Source organism: Rhinoderma darwinii, chromosome 10 (assembly GCF_050947455.1).
Source record: "Rhinoderma darwinii isolate aRhiDar2 chromosome 10, aRhiDar2.hap1, whole genome shotgun sequence".
Classification (NCBI taxonomy): domain Eukaryota; kingdom Metazoa; phylum Chordata; class Amphibia; order Anura; family Rhinodermatidae; genus Rhinoderma; species Rhinoderma darwinii.
The window spans coordinates 6,439,219-6,464,006 of NC_134696.1; the positions used below are offsets into that span (position 1 = coordinate 6,439,219).

General features: G+C 40.9%; 1 protein-coding gene across 4 annotated transcripts in view; it reads left to right on the forward strand.

Annotated features, from left to right (window-relative positions):
* LOC142662411 (uncharacterized) overlaps positions 1–24,788 on the forward strand; it is a 180,644-nt gene that overhangs the window by 104,369 nt on the left and 51,487 nt on the right. For all 4 annotated transcript variants that reach the window (XM_075840627.1, XM_075840625.1, XM_075840629.1 and 1 more), the window contains one exon: positions 19,287–19,421. In XM_075840627.1, coding sequence (XP_075696742.1) covers positions 19,287–19,421 — 135 coding nt within the window. The remainder of the gene's footprint in view (positions 1–19,286; positions 19,422–24,788) is intronic.

Consider the following 24,788-nt stretch of genomic DNA (forward strand, 5'->3'; position numbering starts at 1 on the left):
TGCTTTTCAGCTCTATGCCATTGTGGCACAGCTGTGATCAGCGACTCCAGCTTAACTGCAATGACTATTGGATTCTGAGGTAGACGAAAGGATACTGCTTTTTCCCCTCATGCTTTACACTGCAGCTTAGATTGGCTCCTTTCAAGTCTTGGAAATCTGTCACAGGAAGTCTGGGCATGTTGAGATGATTTCTGTTACAGCAGAGTGATTTTAAACTAAATAAACGACCTGGGAGGAAAAAAATTATTATCAGGTACCGTATTTTTTGGACTATAAGAGTCACCTGACTATAAGGTCTCATGCACACGACCGTAGCCATGTGCACAGCCGTGACAGCCGCGAGCTGCCCGCAAATCGCGGGCTGTGCACATGGCTGCGGCCATTATTTTCAATGAGTCCGGACCGCTGAACACGGGCGTAATAAGGCTTGCCCGTTCTTTCTGCGGTCCGGACTCCGGGGCCATGCACGGACCGTGAAAACCACGGTCGTGTGCATGGCCCCATAGGATTGAATGGGGCCGTAATTCTCCCGTGGATTTCCGGGGGAATTGCGGCCACAAAAGCACGTTCGTGTGCGTGGGTCCTTAGACGTACCCAGATTTTAGACAACAGCAAATAGGAAAAAAAATCATATTTTACTGCTTTTACAAAGAAAAAACTATTGGTTAAAAAAAAAAAATTTGTTAGGTTTCACCACATTCTGAGAGCCATAACTTTTTTATATTTTTTCATCGTTTGAGCGGTGTGAGAGCTAATTTTTTGTGGGACGAGCTGTAGTTTTTATTAGCAATGTTTTGGTACATATTATTTTTTTTAGCACTTTTTATTTCATTCTTTTCAGCGCTATGGTGACCACAAAAACAACGATTCTGGGGTTTTACATTTTTTGTTTTTACGCCGTTCACCGTGCTTGTCAAATAATGCCATATTGTCATAGTTCGGACTTTTACGGACGCAGCGATACCAATTTTTTTATTTTATACATTGTGCTTGGTGAAAAATTGGAAAAGGTTTTTTTGTTGTTTTTTTTACTTTTAATATTTTTTTTGCACTACTGAAAATTTCTAAACTTTTTTTTTTTTACACAGTTTGTTAGTTCTGCTAGGGGACTTGAACCATCGATCATTAGATCGCTGGTACAATACACTGCAATACGTGGATGAGTTACGGAAAAAGTGTAACTTGCTGAGCTACGCTATTTCCGTAACTCCCATAGTAATGAATGGCAGTTACAGAAGCAGCGTAGCATTCTACACTGGTAACTACTATTCAGTTCTATGGGAGTTACGGAAACCGCGTAGCTCAGCGAACGCTCGGCTGTTTCAGTAACTCCCAACCACCTAACCAGGAAGTGGCCGGAGACAGCGGAGCCGAGTAAGCTGGAACAGGGATTAGGGGGCCGCCCAGAGGTGGGACCCACATCTATCTGACATTTATGACATATCCTGTGGATATGTCATAAATGTCCTTCTTTGGAAGACCCTTATAGTTGCCGCGGTCGCTATTGACCGTGGGATTAAACTGGTTAAACGGTCCGGAACAGTGCGATCGCTGTTCCTGGCCATTAGAGCAGCATGTATGGAGTGGGCTCAGTGCGTTAGCCCGCTCCAAACATCATCCCCTTCCCGCTCCATGATGTGCCGGCACATCATGGGTCGGGAAAGTCTTAAGTAAGAAGCGGTCAAGGGGCCTGGTGCTGCCGGGTCCCTTGACTACCGAGTATAAGACGCAGGGACTTTTTAGCAAGATTTATTCTTGCTAAAAACTGCGTCTTATTGTCCGAAAAATACGGTAATTGAAGTATACAGACTAAGGGCTTATTTAGACGAAAGTTGAAATTGTTCGTGTGATGGCCTTCTTATAACGGCTGTCAAACAGCTGCATGTATTTCTAAGGGGCTATTCACATGGCCGTTGTTTTAACAGACCGTGTGAACGACCCGTGAAAAAATAGGATATGTCCTATTTTTGTTCGTTTTCATGGATCAATTAATAGAGTCAAGTCTGTGAGGGTTCTGTGAAAACGGGTCCCGCACAACTGCAAGATTTGACACACGTTAGTCTGAATAAGGGCTAAGTTGTTTTTTTTTTGTTTTTTCCCTATTTATTATTTTTTCACTTTCTCTACCTTTTGTAGACTGGTTTCTTTTACAGATAAAAGACATCTGTGCAGTCTCTGGAAAAGTGAAATCACAAAGGTGACCAAGTGTTGCTGAAGGGCGCGAGACTTGTAAAGTAGGTATAAAATTGTATCCCAATTATGTACTGTTACATGTTTTAGCAAAGAACTTGTGCCTTCATCTGCCTATTAACTTACTAGCCAGGTGAAGTCACTAGTCCAGCGCTGAATTGTGTTGCTTTATATAATTAAAAAACGTACCCATTTCAAAGTCTCCTGCTACGCCTACCAGCGGCTGAGGTGCGTCCCGCAGCCATCGTAAGGAGGTGCGGGTCCTTATATTGTTATATGCTTCTCAGTGTTGTGCCTGGCATTAGTATAACGCTACCAAGGGAGCAAGTTTCTATCTGTTACCCATACACTCGTCGTACAATTACTCCAGATGGTTACTCTCTGAAGTGCATTTTCTTTTTTTTTCTTTCCAGTTTATCGTTCGTCTGATTGTGTATACTCTGTATTCTCTGGGCTGCTTTTTTTGTACTATAGGAATCAAATTCCTCTATTTTCAGGAGTAACTGGACTCATATGGAACAATTCCACCTCTTACTCATCCATCTTGTGCATTTATTGAATGATTGGTTAACCGCTATAAACAGAAAAATATATTTAGTTTAGACTTTGTGTCGAGGATACTTCAGATCTTCCAGGTGAGAAAATCGGTCCAATTCATATCTTAGACCTTAAACGGGTCTATATGGCTTGCAATATGGTTGTATGCGGCAATTCTTATTTTGTATTCGAGCAGGTCAAGTTCTGTTAAGATTTATCTAGATAGAATTGCCCGTAGCCATTGCTTAGTGATGACTGACCAAGAACCCATTGTCTGGTCTTGAGCCCATATAACAATTTACGTTTTGTATTCTTCATTAGGTGAACTTTTATATGAAATCCGTGTCCGTATGTACGTGTTGTTTTCACTCTTATGTGAAATAGAAACATCGATCAAAGGGTCTTTGGGTTCTTATCTGTCCTCTAAAAGGCATATTGTCAGAATAGATGTCTATTTAACCCTGGAAGTGGGTATCCCAGGCCCTGAAAATAAATGGTGGGACATGCATTCATGTTTCTGTAGCAAACACTGCCACAGTTTTTGTTTGCATAAGACATCCCTATTGGTCGGCAGAACACTTGCTGCTTAAGACTTTACTCAGCCAAACAAAAGCCTTCGGCTTTGTGCCAAAACTGGCTTAAGATTCTGCTTTAGTACAAAGTACAGTATGCAGCGCTCAAATGGATGGTCATACGACTGTGTGAACGAGGCCTTAGGTTACTTTCACGCCAGCATATTTTGATCAGTATTTGTAAGCCAAAACCGGGAGTGGGCCGAAAATACTACGCTATTGTTTCCGCAAAAAAATAAATATGGAAAAGTCGAATGGAAGCCCGACGCTGATGTGTACACATTTTTTTTTTCTGTTTATGTTCTATCCTAGTTTTGACGCAAAACTACTAATGCAGAATACTGACAAATACAGTGAGAAAGTGGCATAAGGCCCTGTTCACATCTGCATTGGAGGCTCTGTTAGGGGCCTCCGTAGCAGATTCCGTCAAAAATACCGGAAACAATAGCACAACATGCTGCACTATTGTTTCCGGTAAATCCGTTGACACCCTGATGAAACCCATTGAAAAGTCAATGGGTTCTGTCGGGCGCCGGTTGTCTCCGTTGTTCAACAGAGCTTGCGCTTCCGGTATTTTCGTTGTTCTGCTCCTCTGATGGAGCAGAACAATGAAATGTCGAACGCAGATGTGAACAGGGCCTTACTCTTGTGCTTTCCTGTATGTGCCTTTGGTAGTACCTGTAAGGACTTATTCACACTTTGCTTATTTGATCAGTATTTTACATCCATTTTTTGAAGCCACAATCAAGAGCGAATGAAAAAAAAAAAAAAAAAGAGTATAAATGTGTTTATTGTATTTTTTTCTGTTTAGCATCAACTCCTGCTATTGGGTGAATGAGTTTATATTCCATGCTCTCACATGTAACATTTGTCTGAAATGTTATTTTTCAAAGTGTACCTCCAGTTTCACTGGAAAACAATAATAGTGCTGGAGTGTGCACAATTCTCATTTTTCGAAATCACTTTTATTATCGTTCCTGCTTATAGCAGTAACACGGACTGTCTATAGTCCGTGATGCCGGCGGCTACAGCACTGGCGGCCGTTCTGCAATACGGGAGTCATGGAAATAAGCCGGACGCTCTGACTTCTACTTCTACAAGCCGTTGGCAGCACGACCTATAAACAGTCCGTGCTTCTATCAGACGCAGAAATGGTAATACAAGTTATGTCGAAAAACAATCATTATACTGCTGTCACGTGTACTATTTGTTCTGTACTGCTATCGACCTGTTCCAGGATGAGCTACTCCTTTAAACACCTGGTCAGGGCAGCGTCATGTTATTTTTCTGCTGTGTGTAAAGTGCAGAACCTTGAAGTCGCTCCTGTCATCATAGACCAGGGGTGGGCAAACTTTTTGACTCGCGGGCCACAATGGGTTCTAAAATTTGACAGAGGGGCCGGGCCAGGAGCATTTGGAGGGAGTGTTTGGGCCGGATATACTAAAGCATTAAATGTAGTGTGTGCAAACCTCATAGCACAGTAAGAACACTACAACCCAATTTATTAACTGTCTTTCAAATGTGAAAAATAGCCCTTATCAGTTAATAAATTTGTCTCAAGGAATATGCAAGATATGGCATTTACATACTATTTCGCAGATACTGGGAGGAGGAAATGTAAATAGATTAAAATAACATACGCACTGTGATTTATCAAGATTGCGTCTGTTTTTAATAAGTTTCAATCGAAGGTGCAAAGTTAAAGAAATCAACATTTATTGAAAAATGGAATCACTTTCAACATTCAAAACATATTATTACACAACGAAATACTCAAGCTCAATAATATCTACTTGTGTTAAACTCCGCAAAATCATGGATGGATTGTCCTGACCGCGCGCTCTACAAACTCGCCACGGACACCCTCGCCTTCACGCGCAAACAGTACACGTGTATCGTTGCCAAGCACACAGACATAGGCTGTATTAAATATCCTACCTGCAGCTGAAAATTTAAATTAAGAGCGATGTGCGGCGTGTTAATTAAGCTACTGTACCGCTGCTGTGCGTAAATGCGCAACGGTCAATGTGTTTTGAGTGCGCCATCTATTGGGAAAACGTGGGCATTGCAGGGAAAGGGGAAAAAAAGGAGGTTTTTACTATAATTTGGACAAGTTCGGCGGGCCGGATTAAAAAGCCTAACGGGCCGTATGTGGCCCGCGGGCCGTAGTTTGCCCATGTCTGTCATAGACGGTGATTTGCATCTTCCAGTAGCTCTTTCTGACTTTTATATGTAAGGAATTGCTTTATCTGTACTAGTTATCTGCTTATCTGTCTTTAATCTTCATTTTTTCTGTTATTTTTGGAAGACATTATGGGAACTTTACACCCAATTTCTAGTTTTGCCTAGACTTCTGGTCTCAAGTTACGATATTTTCAACTTACAATTATCGCAGAACCAATTAATATTGTAACTTGAGGGACCACTGTATATCCGAGACTGCAAGCGCTGATTGTAGTTCTATAAATGATGATCTGTCTGATGAACGTACTGAATGTTTACTGTGCAAAGATGAATAATAAGAGGTGCTTTCTGTTTAAAAAATAATAATTCGATTTTTCCTAATTAGTGAGTAAATAGCAGCTGGCATCATGCAGCAAAAAAATGCCGGACAGCTTGTAATGTAAGTAGCCACTTACTGCTCGTGTTAACTCACAATCTATCCTCATTTATATAATGATGAGGACTCATGACACGGCATGTAAAGCACTGTCTGCCGGCTCCTGGGCGCCTCTCACACACGGCTCCGGTTTGTGTTGCAAGCAATTGTCAGAAAGCAAAAAACACATCTCCAAGTACCTGTCTGCTTGTTCCCATTATATTTGTTTTGAAGTTACTATAAATGTAAATACAGGTTTAAAGTTCTGGCGACTTAGGCTATGTTCACATCTGCGTAAGGACTCCGTTCCGTCTGAGCTTTCCGTCGTAACGGAGCCCTGACTCACACAAACTAAAGCCGTAGGTTTCCGTTTCCATCACCGTTGATTTCAATGGTGACGAATCCGGTGCAAACGGTTTCGTTTATTCTCCGTTGTGCAAGGGTTCCGTCGTTTTGATGGGATGAATACCGTAGTCGACGGAACCCTTGCACAATGGAGACAAAGTGAAACCATTGGCACCGGATCCGTCACCATTGAAATCAATGGTGATGGAAACGGAAACCTAATGTTGTTAATTGAGTTTAGCAATAAGAACTTACAATTTTTATGGCGTTAGTATCATAATTTAACAAATTTCCAAGGTCCAAACAAAAGAAGGCCTGGATTTAGATGGAATAGATGATGGTGGAAGGGAAGGAAGACAAACAAAAGGGGGGGAGGGGTATTGATTAACCCCATTTAAATGGGTTAATCTACATGTGGAAATCCACTGGGCTTTCCTGCATGGAATCCAAGTCAAGAGGAGACTTGTCCGTTTTTTTTCCCACAACGTAAATTTTAAATTGTTAACGTCACTGGGGTTACCCCAGGAAAGCTCAAGTGACGTAGCTTCACCGGTTTGAGCTATCAGCTGGTGACTTCGGCTGCACGGAAGGGGCAATAGGGCTGCTGTGTGGGTAGGCGGTTCTCTGTGTTGACCCCAGAGATTCTCACAGAGCTGATACTGCCTGACAGGGTGGCTAGAGTTTTCGGGCAGGCCGGCTTCTGCTGCAGCGGGAAGCTCCAGTGTAAGGCTGGGTTCACACGACCACATTAACGTCCGTAATGGACGGACGCATTTCGGCCGGAAGTCCCGGACCTAACTCAGTGCAGGGAGCCGGGCTCCTAGTATCATAGTTATGTACGATGCTAGGAGTCCCTGCCTCTCCGTGGAACTACTGCCCCGTACTGAAAACATGATTACAGTATGGGACAGTTGTCCTGCAGAGAGGCAGGGACTCCTAGCATCGTACATAACTATGATGCTAGGAGCCCGGCTCCCTGCACTGAGTTCGGTCCGGGACTTCCGGCTGAAATTCGTCCGTCCATTACGGACGTTAATGTGGTCGTGTGAACCCAGCCTAACTGTCCATACATGTGCAGTTTTGTCACTGGAACTTCCCGACATACAGTATCCGTTAAACAGAGGCCAGTGATGGATGCCTAACGGTGGCATCGGCTCTCATAGGCTATAATTATATCTGTTTAATGGATATGTTATGAATAGTCATGAGAGTTCATGACGTATCCATCAAACGGATACCATTATAGACTATGGGTAACGGGTTCCATTGATCAGTCACAGCTTATGTTTAACGTATACATTGGGAACGTTTTCCTAACATATACGTTTAAAGTAGGCAAAAAAGTGATGTGCACAGGGCCTAAGTTAAACACCACACTGTGACATTGGATATTTGTCAGATGAACCATCGGTTGGCTGACATGAGACGTGATTCTCTCATTAAAATATATATTTGGCTGAGATTTAATTTAAAAGCTATGTAAAGCTTTGAAATAGTTTTTTGTAAATAAACCCAGTGTGTTTGGTCAAACTTTCAAAATACTTTTTATTAAAAATTACTTTAACTTTTTTAAATACAGCTGCTTTGTATCTCGTATATAGAGCATCTGTATCGTGCAAGGACCGGAATCCATCAGGTCTGCGGGACTGACATTTTCAGTGATCGCGGGAGACACACAGGATCCACCTATAATCGATCACATCTAAGTTATGAACTTAGATGTGATTGATAGCAGCTCCGGAGACATGCAGGACCCGCAGACACTGAACCCATCAGTCCCGCGGACATGCTAGATTGAGCTGCTCTGTATACAGTATACAAAGCAGCTGTATCTCAAAAATGTCAAATAATTTTTTAATAAAAAGTATTTTGAAAGTTCCACCAATCACACTGATTAAAAAAGAAAAAAGAAAATCAATTTCTAAGGTGTACATTGCCTTTAACCTGAGCAGGAGATGAGTGGCTGCTGGGCACTGCTGATCTCCGAGAAATAAAAAAAAGTCCTATAGATGTTTAAGCAAATACTGTTGAAACCTCCAGGATCTGCTGGTAAACATCTGTGAAGGATGGAACATAGATTAACATGCTTCCCATCAATTTTAATAATTGTTTGAAACACAAAGAAACAAATCACATCAGAGCTATTGGTATTGTGTTTTGTTGTCTGGTATAGCCACATAGTTTTCCACACCGCCGCGCATAATCTCATTTCCCTATATCTCACAATGTGAAATATGGGATGAAACTTGAACTCAATGCTGCGATAAAGCAGTGCTAAACTAATGCCGTCGTAGATATCACACTAGTCGATATGGGGGGCTTTAGTCCATCACATTTGCTCTGGAAATATGAGCAGCTTTACTACGCACGACTGGATAGACTGGGGGCACTAAGGTCGCTCCATGGACTGATGATATAGTCCTTTTACAATGCAGGATATTCTTCTCTCCAGAATAAACTGAAGGACCTCAGAATTCCTTTTCTCTATGTTGTCTAGGGATTGATATTTTCTCCGTAGCCGACACAGATAAGATTAGTGTCCTATAAAACATTAGAGAGACAATTATGGAATCCATTGTAGATTGTATCCATATAAATGCTGTAAATCTTACTCTGTATAGGACTATAGATACCATTGTCAGCCACTGTATAAATCTTCTTGTTATACACATGGTTAAATTTCATCAGAGAGATCAGACTGCATGAGTTAGGATTAATATTACCTTATGTATCACTTGCTGTATGATAACACTATCCTTGTGCATTGAAGAAATCCATTCAAGAAATAAATGGGATAATTGGTTTATTGAATTCTTGAAAAGTTTTAACCTGAATTAAAACCAGACACAAAATTTTTTATTAAATACTTCAAATCAGTGAGAAACTTATTGTACTATGTTTTATAAAATATCATACAATATTATGAAGGAAGTATTTTTATATATACGTAGAACATCGTACAAAAGCCAGAGGCCTGGGCCATAAGGAAACTTTTTGTAGTGCAACTGATTGTTAAAGGGGAAGTCTCATCACCATGATGGCATCTAATCCATCTCTTTATGCCCATATCTTAATTTTTTGAAATGCACTGTATTTTTGAAAATGCCTCCCTGAGAATAAATTTCTCCTCTAACCTTCCACGTCATCCTCTGTTTGCTTGGGTTGCTATTGGTGCCGTTCAGGCGTACCAGGACAAAATTATAAATGTTATGCGGTATATGTAGTAATGTTACCTGGTGCCCTTATTTTTGCCCCTCTGCCGTGGATCTGCTTCTTTGGGGTCCCTTCTGTGTTGTCCCAAAATGGCCACAGCGCTTCACAGACTGAGTCTAAGACACTCCCTTTGTTCTTGTATTGGCCAGAACTGTGAGCAGCTCTTGCCAATCCGAGAACAGTGGGAGTGTCTCTGGCTCGTTGTCTAAGAAGTGCTGCAGCTTCCATATTGGGACAGCACAGAGGGGACCCGAAAACCGCAAATCTACGGTGGATCCGCATCGGATATTGTTACTCTATTAACACTATCATATTAGAAATGTTGTCGCGGGACCGGAGGGTCGCTTTAACTCAGGACAATTTGTTGCTATACGGCTATCTCGTAATGTTCTGGTCAGCAGCACAGTTCCTGGCTAGAGCTGTAAGCTACAACCCTGCAGGAATGAAACATTACCCTTCTTTATGTCAGCACCAAATGTCTTTTGAGGGTTTTTTTTTTCTATTCTTTTGTCCCAAATGAGTGATTAGTAGTTTGGAGAAACAGCTAATCTCTCATTTCCAATAAGTACGGACCGAGAAATCAGCTATAACACCCCGGTAGAAAAAGAACACAAGAGTTAATTGCTATTTTCCATAAAGTGACAACATCAATTAGACTTTATATTACTATAGGAAAACAAATTGAGTATAATGTATATATGTATATGTTATTATAATATGTAATAAATCAGCACAAGAAGGGATTTGGTCATGTAGGGGAAAGGACCTGGCAATAGTAATCCTGCCCCCAAACCAGGCAGTGAAGTTAATCAAGATGTTCAGGGACCAATCTGGTAGCTAAAACGGGGTATGGGACTTCCCAAAAAAATAAAACATGTGCAGGGGCAGCCCCTTTAAGTACTAAGTGACAGCTGCAGTCCACAAGTTTGCATACAATTTAGTGTATTCCTCTGGACTGCAGCTGAATCTCGATAGTTAAAATCAATCAGTTGCGCTACAAAATGTTTCTATATAGCCCTGGCATTATTCCACCAAAAATCTCTAAACTAAGGTAAACTTGATGTTGGCATCAATCTTCCATTCTCCCATGTTTCTTACTCGGCCCCGGCAGCTTAGATCTGGGGTACTTTATGGTAAAGATATGCAGATTGGGATAAACTGTGGATTTGTGTGTTTAGCTTTAAGTATTGTTTATGAAATTTTCGATTAAGGCCTCATGCACATGACTGTAGCCATGTGCACGGCTGTGATGATCGGCCGGCCAGCAGCGGAGTGTCACCCACGAGCCGCCCGCAAATTGCGGGCTGTGCACATGGCCGCGCCCATTATTTCCTATGAGCCTGGAGCGCAGAACACGGCCGTAATAAGACATGCCCCTTCTTTCTGCGGTCCGGGCTCCTGGGCCCTGCACGGACCGTGATAACCACGGTCGTGTGCATGGCCCCATAGAAATGAATGGGGCCGCAATTGTCCCGTGGAGTCTCGGGGGAATTGCGGCCGCAAAAGCACGTTCCTGTGCATGGGGCCAAACATTGCATTGTTTTGTTTTTTGTTTTAATTTGTGGCCAATTAAACTTTTCCCTATTGACTTATATGTTGTGTCTCCAATGCAATTCGCTATAGAAGGCGTTTCGGAATGTCATATTGTAAGATCATCCCTCGTGGTCCTTTTGTAAATTCAGTCATGGTTCACACAATTATTATTACAGTTTTTTTTAAATATAAAGACTCAACCGGTTAAGTGACGGTTTAGGTGCCACTATCAAGTGTCTAAGCACCTCCACTAAATATTACAGGCAAACTTCATGTATACTGAGAAAAACTTTTTTAGAACCAAGAAGCCAAAGAGCCGCAAAAGTAATGAGAAAATACAAATTTTTATTAGGACATACAGCACAAAATTACAAATGTTAAAATTCAAGGAGATCTAAAAGAACAGTGTGGGTTATAACGCCAATAGATTTAGGGTGTCCTACAATGAATGTATTCCATAGCTCTGTTGTACATGACAAATGACCATAAATATGTCAAAAAGTCCCAATAATGAATAGAGCACATATAATCAGCCTATCAATAATACAACAGATGTATTTAAACAAAGGCACATTTAGTACATCATATCAATAAGTATTTATGAGTGCCCAGGGTCAGAGAGTTGCAAACCCTGTGTTGCCAAGATAGAGATGAATGAAAGAAAAACCGTCAAAGTCAGGTCAACAGGCCAAAGGGAAAAGGTGGTGGTAGATGTCCAAAATATATGTAGGTCCAGAAGGATCTACTGAAGGTACAGGTAACTTATATAGCAGGCTTACCCATAGAGGTGAGTGTATATGTGATCCCACACTGCGGCCCGAAGTGATAGCGCGATAGTTATTATTACAGTGTTCGCTCCGGGTTTCTGTCATGTGAAAGCAGATATACTGCATGTACACTGCCTATAGCAAAGGTCTAATAAATTATTGCAATTACTGAACTTGTATACTAGGTCTTTTTCATTTTATTATTCCTAAGTGGAAGTCTATAGATATGTATCTTTATATACATGTGTAGGTGTGTGTGTATATATTGACATAACCTGAGAACCTCGGGCCGTAATAATTATCTGTTTGCTAGCTTGCAATTGTGTAAAATGTTCAATATTCAAATGGAATAGTAGAATTGTAAAATGATTTTGCTTCACAAAAGCACCTGGTATTACATAAACCCTCAGCACTGACACGCTGCCGCCTCTGCTTGAAGACATGAATAAAATATGAGCTGGGACCGTCTGCTTTTCATCTTGGCATTGAGGTGAATATCCAGAATGAAATATTAAATGCACATAAACCGTAAAGGTAACAACAATATTGTGTGTTAGTTAAACATATCATAGAAGATGAAATATGGCCGTCACAGTTTCTCCATATACTTTACTCAAGCTGTGTTTTTTTTTCCAATATATGAAGTGGAATTTGAGTAGATTTGTCTCCCAGCTGTATTGGCTCTGGTGGGAACGTAAAAGGGCAAAGTAAATACAAACACTATCTTCTTTACCATCAGAATGCCGTCAGGTGAGCTAATAAGACACATTGACAACGTTAAAACGTAAAGATCGTCAAGAAGATTGACATCAAAATATAATCACAAGTCTCCGGGAAGACCTGGGACAATGTTAATTATCACTTTTATTGAGGCAGGGTATGGAGGTATTATTATGGCGCTGAATGATTTTATTTAAGCATTATGTAGCTCTTTTTAAGCATTGTATGATGGTAATGATTGGACACTGCAAGGCACTGTTATTTGTGTACTGTATTATACTTTTTGAGACTATTAATGTGATATGATTTATAATCTTTTAATAATATTGCTACTTTATCATTTTCATCTTTCCAATGCAGCCTGGATTTTCTGAGATGGTTTCCCTTCTTTCCTAAAGAAATTAAATAAGGGAGGGGCCTCAACAGACCATGTATCATCCTGGGTCCACCCATAGTTTGCCCTTTGACTTTGATGGTCAAGGACTAACCCCTTTAGGTCCAAATCCTAGGTATGCTCTAGCAGAACGAATCACTGGACCTTTGTTAGGCCCTTGTCTACCAGTGTATGATCGCTGGCTCTGGCTAACAAAATGCCGGGGCAACAATCACTATTCAAAGGAGAACCTCTTCCTTTGACAGTTCCGCGACTGCTATCATAGATAATATTATAATCGTAGAAACCACGGCACTCTGTATAGAAGGGTGATCAGGTAGGGTTCAACTCCGTAGTATTTTGGAAGAAAACCTGGCACTCCCGGAGTGGCAGATTTTCTTCCAAAATAGATTAGATCATAGTCTGATGCACTGAACATTCATATAGAAAAATATACTTCGTCAGAATACAGGCACAGGTCAGGGCAGAAATGAATCTGTGATCAAGAGGTCCCTTATAATAGTGCCAATACAATGTAATATTCTTCCATTAGCAGAAAGTGACACGTCCGCTTCTGCGTGTATCTGAACACTTGACCCGGTAGTGCCAGATCCGCAAGAAATCTGTTCCCAATCTTCATCCCGCATAACCCCTTTGACACGCTACAGAAAATTCCCAAGCAGGTTTTTTTTTTCGCGCGCGCTACTTATTCTTGCGGTTTCTGCACGGAAAAGCCGTCGGATAAGCCGCACTATTGAATGAGGCCAATCTTCCTGCGGATCTGTGGCATATCAATCTTCACATCTGCGGCAGAAATCCAAGTGTATTTCTCTTATTTCTGCCACAGATCCTGCAGTAAATACCGTAAGTCTCAGATTTGCCTATGGGAAATTTGACATGTGAATGAAGCCTTAGGAGTCAGACGGTGTTTTGCCAGCTACTCCATAAAAATTAACAATTGATATGAAAGGCATTACTCTCCATTAATTAAAATGCTAATATACTGATAACGTTTGAATGACGCATCTCCTAGAAACCTCAGACATTTTATACTCATAGTAAGAAGAGAAGTTCAGTGTCTTCACAACCTGAAAACATGAGATAAGCGTGCATAACAAAAAAGGAATCCAGGAGGAATATTACAGTTTATCTTCCCTTTAATGCAGACAGATACTGACTGCTGATCTATGTGACTGACAGAATGACTTCCTCGCATTTAACAGAAACCACGGCACTGTATTTATCAGAATACCTTCCTTCCTCCAGGCTGTGAATTCTACCGTTAACCTTTATAGAAGTAGCGCCAATGTATTTCAAGGAGCCGAGAGATACAATAGGACAGAAACTGATACGACTTGCAGCCTAAGGCCTCATTTACACGAGCGTGTGCGTTTTGCGCGCGCAAAAAACGCTGCGTTTTGCGCGCGCAAAAAGGCACTTGGCAGCTCCGTGTGTCATCCGTGTATGATGCGCGGCTGCGTGATTTTCGCGCAGCCGCCATCATAGAGATGAGGCTAGTCGACGCCCGTCACTGTCCAAGGTGCTGAAAGAGCTAACTGATCGGCAGTAACTCTTTCAGCACCCTCGACAGTGAATGCCGAACACAATATACACCAACCTGTGAATAAAAAAAGACTTTCATACTTACCAAGAACTTCCTGCTTCCCCCAGTCCGGGCTCCCGGCCGTTGCCTTGGTGACGCGTCCCTCTCTTGTCATCCGGCCCCACCTCCCAGGATGACGCCGCAGTCCATGAGACCGCTGCAGCCTGTGATTGGCTGCAGCCTGTGCTTGGCCTGTGATTGGCTGCAGCTGTCTCTTTGACTGAACTGTCATCCCGGGAGGTCGGACCGGAGTTATCGGTAAGTCAGAACGTCTTTTTTTTTTTACAGGTTCATGGATTTTCGGAGCGGAAGTCACTGTCCATGGTGCTGAACCAGTTTAACGCTTTCAGCACCGTGGACAGTGACTGTCTCCTGACGTCGCGTACCCAAACATTTTTTACCGGTTTCGGTCAAAACGAGTTTGGCTGAACCCGGTGAAGTTCGGTGCGCTCATCTCGAATTTGACACTCCGTTTGGATGTTTGTAAACAGAAAAGCACGTGGTGCTTTTCTGTTTACATTCAGGAGTTTGACAGCTCTTGCGCGAATCACGCAGTTCGCACGGAAGTGCTTCCGTGCGGCATGCGTGGTTTTCACGCACCCATTGACTTCAATGGGTGCGTGAGTGCGCGAAAAACGCACGATTATAGAACATGTCGTGAGTTTTTTTCTGCGCACACGCGCTGAGCGCAAATCACGTATCGTCTAAACTGCCCCATTGACTAATATAGGTGCGTACGACATGCGTGCAAAGCACGCGCGTCGCACGCGCGTATATTACGTTCGTGTAAATGAGGCCTAAAGCTTACACCCTGCTTGTTATGAACCATACCGGCTGGAAAAGGGTTGTTCCCTAGTAGACTGCCACATCCAAATAGACGCACTTTCAGGTGAATGTATTAGAAGATTCCGTCGCAAAATTCCGCCTCCCATTAATTTCAATGGGAGTGGGACACCTTTTTTCCCGCCAGCTGATTCTTTATTATTTCACGCACACTTTATTATGGTTTCATGTATTTCAGCTAGCGGGAAAAAGAAGCGTCCTGCTCGAACTTCGGGCGCATTCCACCCAAATCTACCATTGATGTCAATGGGAGGGAGGAATCATACTTAGGTATTTCCTAATAGCTGCCTGTGTACCATCAGTCTATAGGTATATCCAGTACATTATTTTTAATAATGTAATTTTTTTATTTTTTTCCAACAAACATTAAATTGAGTCTCAATACATAAAATATACACATATTCGGTATCGTCGCAACCGTAATAAATTTATATCGTCGTTTATGATGTTTACACTGTTATAAAATAGAATAAAAACTGCTTTCTTTCACTTATTAATGTGAGGCACGAGGTATTATGAATTTTCAACCTCCATGTGCCTCACATTAGTAGTAATTAACATCATCATGTACCTCACACATTAACCAAATGTTGTCCATTAGGACTGAGGAACATGATGGGGATAATTACTATTAATGTGAGGCACATTGAGGTTCAGAATTCATAACACCACGTGCCTCACTTCAGATAATGGAAGAACTTTATTTTATTATTGTTGCCAAAAGTATCGTTTTGCTATCGGGTATCGCATTACTACACGAAGTATTGGTATCGAAGTCCAAATTCTGGTATTGTGACAACCCTATTTGTGTTTTTGACTAGTAAAGAGATTTGCTATTTTGTATGTGTCTTAATTCAAGCGGCTGATCTCGCATCCCTCGCTCTAGCACTTGTCAATACTGGTGATTAATGCAAATCCAACGATCCAAAGCTTTACCATTCTGTGTAACTTTCTAGAATAACAAAATAATCCACATGTGATTTATTTGTAGCTTGAATGGAACAAATATAAAACACTTTTTTGTTATTTATGTAAAACGTCCACAATACTGTATTGTATACTCCATTTACACAGACTGTGAGACGTTTCTAGCCTTCAAGCTGTGAATATTTTAAGTAATTCATACATGTTCACTAATGAGAACAATTCAAATTAGTATGGCTGGTTTCGAAAATCTGTATTCTTTATATAGTTCTATACTTTCATTGTGCTATTTTTCTGTGTGTCACTTTATGTTGTGAATCAACTTATAATAAGTGTTTAGTGAGATTTGAAATCCATTGTTGTTTGGCAATTTTGACCCTATCTATGAATCATTTTGCCAAACCCATGTAATCAATCCTATCTTTTACCGCTAATAATATGCCATTTTGTATAAATTACCTGTCACATTGCAGTCTTTGGGGAAAAAAAACAAAACAAACTTACAAAGAAGAGACTAATTACAGCACTACAGCCATTGCCGTACTTGAGCATAGTTCACATCCCAGTGTCCTCTCTGGTAGGGACTTTGCAATGTTCATTTTATCCCTCTGTGCAGGCATCCAGCTAGAGGTTTAGATTAATGAATGGGGAACTTGTCATCCCAGCAGTGTTTCAAAAACAAGTTGTTTTACTAAAATTAGATTATTTTTTTTTGGACAGATATCTTATTTGTTATAGACTTTTATGCACTTGATTTATTAAGAGGGTAATAGCCTTTATTGCATTTTTTGTGTTGTGGATAAGTCTTTCCATTAAACATTGAAATGTAAAAGCGTACCTTCACCTTTGAATTACATTTTACATTTTTCATATAGAATTAATATAGAATTATACTGCATAAACATTTAAGTGACTGTGTACATACATGACATTACTTACCCTGTACTGAACCTGAGTTATATCCTGTGTTATACTCCAGAGCTGCACTCACTATTCTGCTGGTGGAGTCACTGTGTACTTACATGACATTACTTATCCTGTACTGATCCTGTGTTACATCCTGTATTATACTCCAGAGCTGCACTCACTATTCTGCTGGTGGAGTCACTGTGTACATACATTACATTATTATCCTGTACTAATCCTGAGTTACATCCTGTATTATACTCCAGAGCTGCACTCACTATTCTGCTGGTGGAGTCACTGTGTACATACATTACTTATCCTGTACTGATCCTGAGTTATATCCTGTATTATACTCCAGAGCTGCACTCACTATTCTGCTGGTGGAGTCACTGTGTACATACATTACTTATCCTGTACTGATCCTGAGTTATATCCTGTATTATACTCCAGAGCTGCACTCACTATTCTGCTGGTGGAGTCACTGTGTACATACATTACATTACTTCTCCTGTACTGATCCTGAGTTACATCCTGTATTATACTCCAGAGCTGCACTCACTATTCTGCTGGTGTAGTCACTGTGTACTTACATGACATTACTTATCCTGTACTGATCCTGTGTTACATCCTGTATTATACTCCAGAGCTGCACTCACTATTCTGCTGGTGGAGTCACTGTGTACATACATTACATTATTATCCTGTACTAATCCTGAGTTACATCCTGTATTATACTCCAGAGCTGCACTCACTATTCTGCTGGTGGAGTCAATGTGTACATACATTACTTATCCTGTACTGATCCTGAGTTATATCCTGTATTATACTCCAGAGCTGCACTCACTATTCTGCTGGTGGAGTCACTGTGTACATACATTACTTATCCTGTACTGATCCTGAGTTATATCCTGTATTATACTCCAGAGCTGCACTCACTATTCTGCTGGTGGAGTCACTGTGTACATACATTACATTACTTCTCCTGTACTGATCCTGAGTTACATCCTGTATTATACTCCAGAGCTGCACTCACTATTCTGCTGGTGTAGTCACTGTGTACATACATTACTTATCCTGTACTAATCCTGAGTTACATCCTGTATTATACCCCAGAGCTGCACTCACTATTCTGCTGGTGGAGTCACTGTGTACATACATTACATTATTTATCTTGTACTGATTCTGAGTAACAACCTATATTATACTCTAGAGCGGCACTCACTATTCTGCTGGTGGAGTCACTGTGTACATACATTACATTATTCTCCAGAGCTGCATTCACAACTCAACACAGATATTGCTTTGGTGATTTACTTTCTAGGAAAGATGTAGGAAAAAGTTACTGCCCCTGCACTGCACCCCCATACCCGATGCTCAGAGGTTAAATTAAAGAAGCACTCCACTTTATTTTTTTATTGCACCCTCCATTTGTACATTGGTGTTTCAGTGGGATGCTGTGTGCAGAAATTCTTACTTGTCGTTTTTCAGGGCCAGCGCCGCTCACGTGATCTTCATTCTGACCTGGTATGGAATTTTCCGCTTTTCAGAAAACTGGAAGTAAGGCTCTCAAAATATTCCTAGGGAGCCTCGTTCTGGCTTCCATAGGAATGCATTGAGAGCCTGAGTTCCAGTTTATTCAAAAGCACAGTGACTTCAGACAAGTCAGAGGAAAGATCACGTGAGCGGCGCTGGACCCTAAAAATATAAGATGCGGGGTAAGTATTTTTGAACACATTGGAGGGTGCAATAAAAAAAATAAAGTGGAGTGCTCCTTAAAGCTTTATTCAACTCCACCTGCACCATAATTAGACTGTGAGTTCTCCCTCATAAACTAATCGTTGTGTGATTATTAGACTCCTCACTCTCTCAACTAATTTGGCCATAAAAACAAGAGAGCTGAAGTTCTGCTGCACTCTCCCTTGCTTCTGCTGCTTTCCCTCCACCCATGAGGATGCATTTTTAAAAATGTTCTGGAAATCACAAAAGGCAATGAAATCCATGTATAAAACATAAAAGACGACATGTCTGACAGTTTTTATTAATTTGGACATTTACATTTTGCTTACATGCCTTGTATTAGAAAATGATTGTTTATATTGTGTTTTTCATTTGTTAGGCACTTCCGTTTGTGTTTCTCATACTCGTCTTCTTTCTTTTTAAGGCTTTGAGAACCATTGTGGGTCAGATGGTTTTTCCTGGTATGCGTAGACTGTTCATCATTTCACACACCATGCACACTGGTGCGAGCAAACATCACAGCGAAAAGCCTATTATCCCATCCAGATGTTCAATTAATGTAAGTGATTATAACACATTTACTTTATAACCATACAGCCGATATGGCTCGTGTCCAGGTCTGAAGCTCACTTTGTACATGTAAGGGAATTCATATGGCTGAATGAATAGAAGAACATATTGCTAAGTGACCTATTTCCAGGAGTCATATGAATATTGCTGTGAAGCATCACACAAACATAATCATTTCTAATTCTTATTAATGATCCTGTTCCGATACATATGAATGAATCCAAATTGACAGAGCTGAAAGCCAAGGGGTGCTGCCAGAAAGCGTAAAGAGAGATAAGGACCCGAGTTTAAAGAAAATAGGTCTAGTGTGCAGCTGCTTCCAGTTCTGTTTAATGACATGTTCTTTTAGTAAAGAGTTTTTTTCACCTAAATTTATTATAGAAAAATATTGTGAATGCCACAGAAAGGTGTCAATTCCTTCCAGGCCTCCTTCTTACTTCTCTGCCCTGAATTCAGAGACATTTCTGCCTTGAGCTGAAGACCTGAGTAATCTGAGACAGACTGGTTTCTAGGGATCGGATTCATGACAAACCAATTGTAAAGACTGTAGTTATTTGGCAGTGAATCCCTAGCAACCAGACTGTAACGTCACAGTACCGAGATTGATTGGCACAGTCTCCGTTGATGTTGGTCTGGCGTCCAGGGCATTCAATTAATTAATCATAAGACTTTGTGAATCAACCAATAATAATTGTCCCCAGCAGAAAGTGATGGGTTTCAAATCCGCATGAAATGGGATTGTCTTCTACCAGATCATTGAGACCCGTTATATTGTCAGTATTTCAGCACATACTCGTACTTAGCTGGGCCGGTCCGACTCTTATCTCAGTCTGTATTACTCATCATTTTTTTTACCCTAAAAATTAATTTGTCTGGAGAATCTCTTCAACAACAATTAGGAAACACAAAATTGCTATTCTAGTATTCAAGAAATCTGTATGTTGTGTGATAAGCAATAAAAATAAATAAATATATTATCTATGGTAGGTAAGGACATTTGGAATCACAAAGAAATATATTACCATTGTCCTAAGGGGGTTGTCTGATGAAGTGGGCATATGAATGTCATAGTGAGGATCCCCACTTTGGGACCCCCTCTATATGAGGCAGGAAGGAAATCCTAAATACTACAATTCTACAAGTGGTGCTCTCTGATTAATGATTTTGCGGCATTTACAGAAAGGCAATGCTGATATATATCAATAATCTGTATAGACGGTTAAACAGAACTATTCACAGCTTTACTGATGGTGAATCAACATGTAGTCCTGATCTAGGATACCCACTAAAGTATAGCCGAGGTGCAATAGTCCTATGTAAATAATGCTTCATAACTATGTAATGAATTATGTAACATACTAATTAATACATGTCGTTCTTTAATTTGTAAGTCTCTGGATTTAGATGTGTCCATTTACTGTCAGTAAACAGAGATTTTGTAAATGGTTCCATATTGAAACACAAAGGGGGAACTTTATCAAACTTTGGACGCCAGAATAAGAAAAATCACAAAAGGGCCGAAAAGTTCCAATTGGTGTTGCAAATTTTGACTATAAGGCCCTGTTCACATCAGCGTTGCCCTTCCGCTCAGGGGCTCCGTCTGAGGTTTCCGTCGGGTTAACCCCTCAACAGAAAGGCAAACGGAAACCTAAGCTTCCGTTTCCCTCACCATTGATCTCAATGGTGATGGAAACCTAGCGAATGGTTTCCGTCTGTCACCGTTGTGACAGGGTTTCGTCTTTTTCGACTGCGATATTGGTTCCGTCAAGAACAATGGAACCCTGGGACAGATGGAAACCATTAGGCTGTGTTCACACAGAGTTTTTTGCAGGAGGAAAATTCCTCCTGCAAAATCTGCTCCAGACGTTTTTTGCACAGTGGTTTGACAAAAACTCGTCAAAACACTCGTCAAGGTGTTTTTTTTACCCTTTCTGACTGAATGAAATGGGGTTTTGGAGGCGGAAACCTCCTTAAGATGGGTCATGTCGCTTCTTTATACCGCAACGCATTTTTTTTTACTTGGGCGTTTTTTGACGAGTTTTGCGGAGCGGTTTCCGCGCCAAAGAACACATAAAAAAACTCTGTGTGAACAGGGCCTAAAAAGAAGCGACATTACCCATCTCGAGGCGGTTTCCGCCTCCAAAACCCCATTTCAATCAGTCACAAAGGGTAAAAAAAAACACCTTGACGAGTGTTTTGACGAGTTTTTGTCAAACCACTGTGCAAAAAAACATCTGGAGCAGTTTTTGCAGGAGGAATTTTCCTCCTGCAAAAAACTGTGTGAACACAGCCTAAGTCTTTCTCAGCATTCTGCAACTCATACAATGTCCTGATGCATGGCAACGTCAGGACCTTGGATGAGCCGCAGCATACTGAGGGGACCCAGAGGGGGAGAAGGGGAGTGTTGCGGGAGTATACTTCTTTTTTTTTTTTTTCGATGGGAAGTTGGGAATGGATAGAGCACGGCCACAGTCAGCTGAAAGAAGTTTTTTTTTACATTTAATCAGAATATTTTTTAAAGTTTTGGTTAATATGGACCAATTTAATGCAGTCGACTGCAGACTAAAGAGCCAGAACATCTTAACATCTTGTACTGCCCTGCTGTTGTGTTCAGTAATGGCAATCTGAAATGATTTTATATAGTCCAGGGGAGACTGAGCCCCTCATTTCTAGTATCAGTCCACAGGTTGAGCCTTGAATTTCTATAGAATAGTATTGTTATTAGGTAGTAAAGCAATTTCAGGGCTTGCAGTAATGTCGCCTTCATCTAGCGTGCTAAGCGTTTACTTTGAAACCGCATTAATACAAATGGTTCTTTTCAGTGACTTGTTTCCCTCAGGGTTACAGGAAATGTTCTCCGCTTTAACATCCCTAATACAGATTAGGTATGTAAATAGTTTAATGAGAGCAAAGGCTTCTGCCTGTCGGATATGTACATTTATTTATTTTTCTAGATACATTTTTACCATACAGGTACAGTAAATGTAGATGCTTATGTACAGAACATGTCTTCTGGGTGTCTGATTAAATGAACAGTGTTCCTCCAGTCCTGTCTTCTGGATGGCTCTTTAGGCTTTTGGGTCATGTATACGTCATTTCTGTAATTGTTTCCACCCATCTTATTACTGTTCGTCCTTTCCATCTTTTCCACCCAAATCTTCTGAACTTTTACATTGATCTGGAACGTCTAATAAAATATCCAATTAAGATCTTGGTTTATTTGGTGTTCGGGAAGTGATTTTCCATTGCCACCGCGTTCCTTTAACTTCTGTCTATGACTAGAATAAGAACTCCTGTGCTTGTAAGCTAACAGGGAGATTGTGGCGAATGTGATTTTCCTATAGTTTTTCCGCTCTTTTATTGGATCACTCCCATGTAGACGGGAACATTTGTTATAAAGGAACTGTATTAGGGAATGTATACATGAATGCCCAGACTCACCAAAGTGTGTTTTCACCCATATTATTAATGCATTACTTATATGTCACGGTTCCCTAATTCAATTGTGTTTTTTTAAGCAAATAAAGCTAATTCATTATTTCATCAAAAGTAATGTCATTTTCATTATATCCTTAAGGCATCATTTACACGAGCGTAATATACGCACGTGCCTTTCACACGTGTCGTACGCACCTATATTAGTCTGTGGGGCAGTGCAGACAGTGCGTGAATTTTGCGCAGCGCGAGTGCGTTGCGTAAAACTCATGACATGTCCTATCTTTGTGCACTGTTCGGTTCGCGCATCACGCACCCATTAAAGTCAATGGGTGCGTGAAAACTACGCATGACGCACGGAAGCACTTCCGTGCGAACTGCGTGATTCGCGCAACAGTTGTCAAACTCTGAATGTAAACAGAAAAGCACCACGTGCTTTTCTGTTTACAAACATCCAAACGGAGTGTCATAATGATGGCGGCTGCGCGAAAATCACGCAGCCGCGCATCATACGCTCATTACACATGGAGCTGTGAAGTGCCTTTTGCGCACGCAAAACGCCGCGTTTTTTGCGTGCGCAAAACGCACACGCTCGTGTAAATCAGGCCTTACGCAGCAGTTCTTCCTTTTTTAAGATCTCTGCTTGTAATCACTGAATGTTCTTCCAGAAGATAAATCTGTCTTGGTCTTGTGATGATCATACAGGTGCACAGCTTTTTACAAGACACGTCTATGATTACTGTACTGTAATGACCCTTACACCTCACATTACAGCCAAGTCTAAGGACGCCGAAGCCGTCCGAAACGCGTAGGCTCTGAGGATATCATCCCCCCACTTTCTTCACACCAGGACTCCAAACACTTGGATCTTTTTTAACCAGGACTATTAAACTTGGAAATCGCTTCCATTTTATATCAACTACAGCGCTGGTCTCAACCTCTCTTCTTCCTTGACCCTTACACCTGTATGATCATCACATGAGCAGGACAGATTGTCAACCTCTTGACGTAAATAAGGAAGTTTCCCTTTCAGTGACCATAAGCAGAGATGCGCATCGCGTGCATTGGGCCTTAAAGAGACCTGCCGATTCATACAGCGTCTCACTGGAGTCTCTTTCACAAATGAAAAAAATAAATAAAAAAATCCTTACATTTTGCCAGCCGGTTACGGAGTTCAATACTGTCTTTATATTGGTAAATTATTGAAAAGGAAAAAAATAAGTAAATAAAGAATTGTCATTGACCGTTCTCTCATGAATCCATGGCCTGAAAATGCCAAGTGTATTCACTGGACTGATTATATGCAGTTATTGTCGTTCTAGATTTTCTCATTCCAGGTATTTTTGTAAGGAAGCGCTTTAATCAGTAAGGATCTCAGATTGTAACTCAAGTTTTACAATTTGATGACAATTGTACATTTCATTGAATTGTGCTGGTAATTTTTTTTCTTCTTATTATTTCTTCAGGGCAGATGTCTCTAACTCTAGGAGCCAAATTGAACCATAATACGTGGTGTTGAGCCACATACACTTTTAATATCCTGCAACTTCTCATGTGAGGTAAATGTTGGACATTCTCTGACTTTTCCTTCAACCAGGCCAGGCCAATTTGAGTTTTCCATTTTTCGTTTTTTCCTCCCTGCCTTCCAAAAGCCATAACTTTTATTTTTCTTCGTCGATATAACCAAATGGGGGCTTGTTTTTTGCGGGACAAGTTGTAGTTTTTCATGGCACCATTTATTGTACCGCATAATGTACTGGGAATCCCCCAAAAATTATTTGTGGGGTCAAATGGGCAAAAAACACAGATGACACCATTTTTTTCAAAGTGATCTTTGATTCCGCCCGTTGCAGTGAGGTGTCGGCTGTGTAACACAGCCGTCACCGGCTGTGTATGGAGCAAGTTCAGCCCGTGAGCCCAC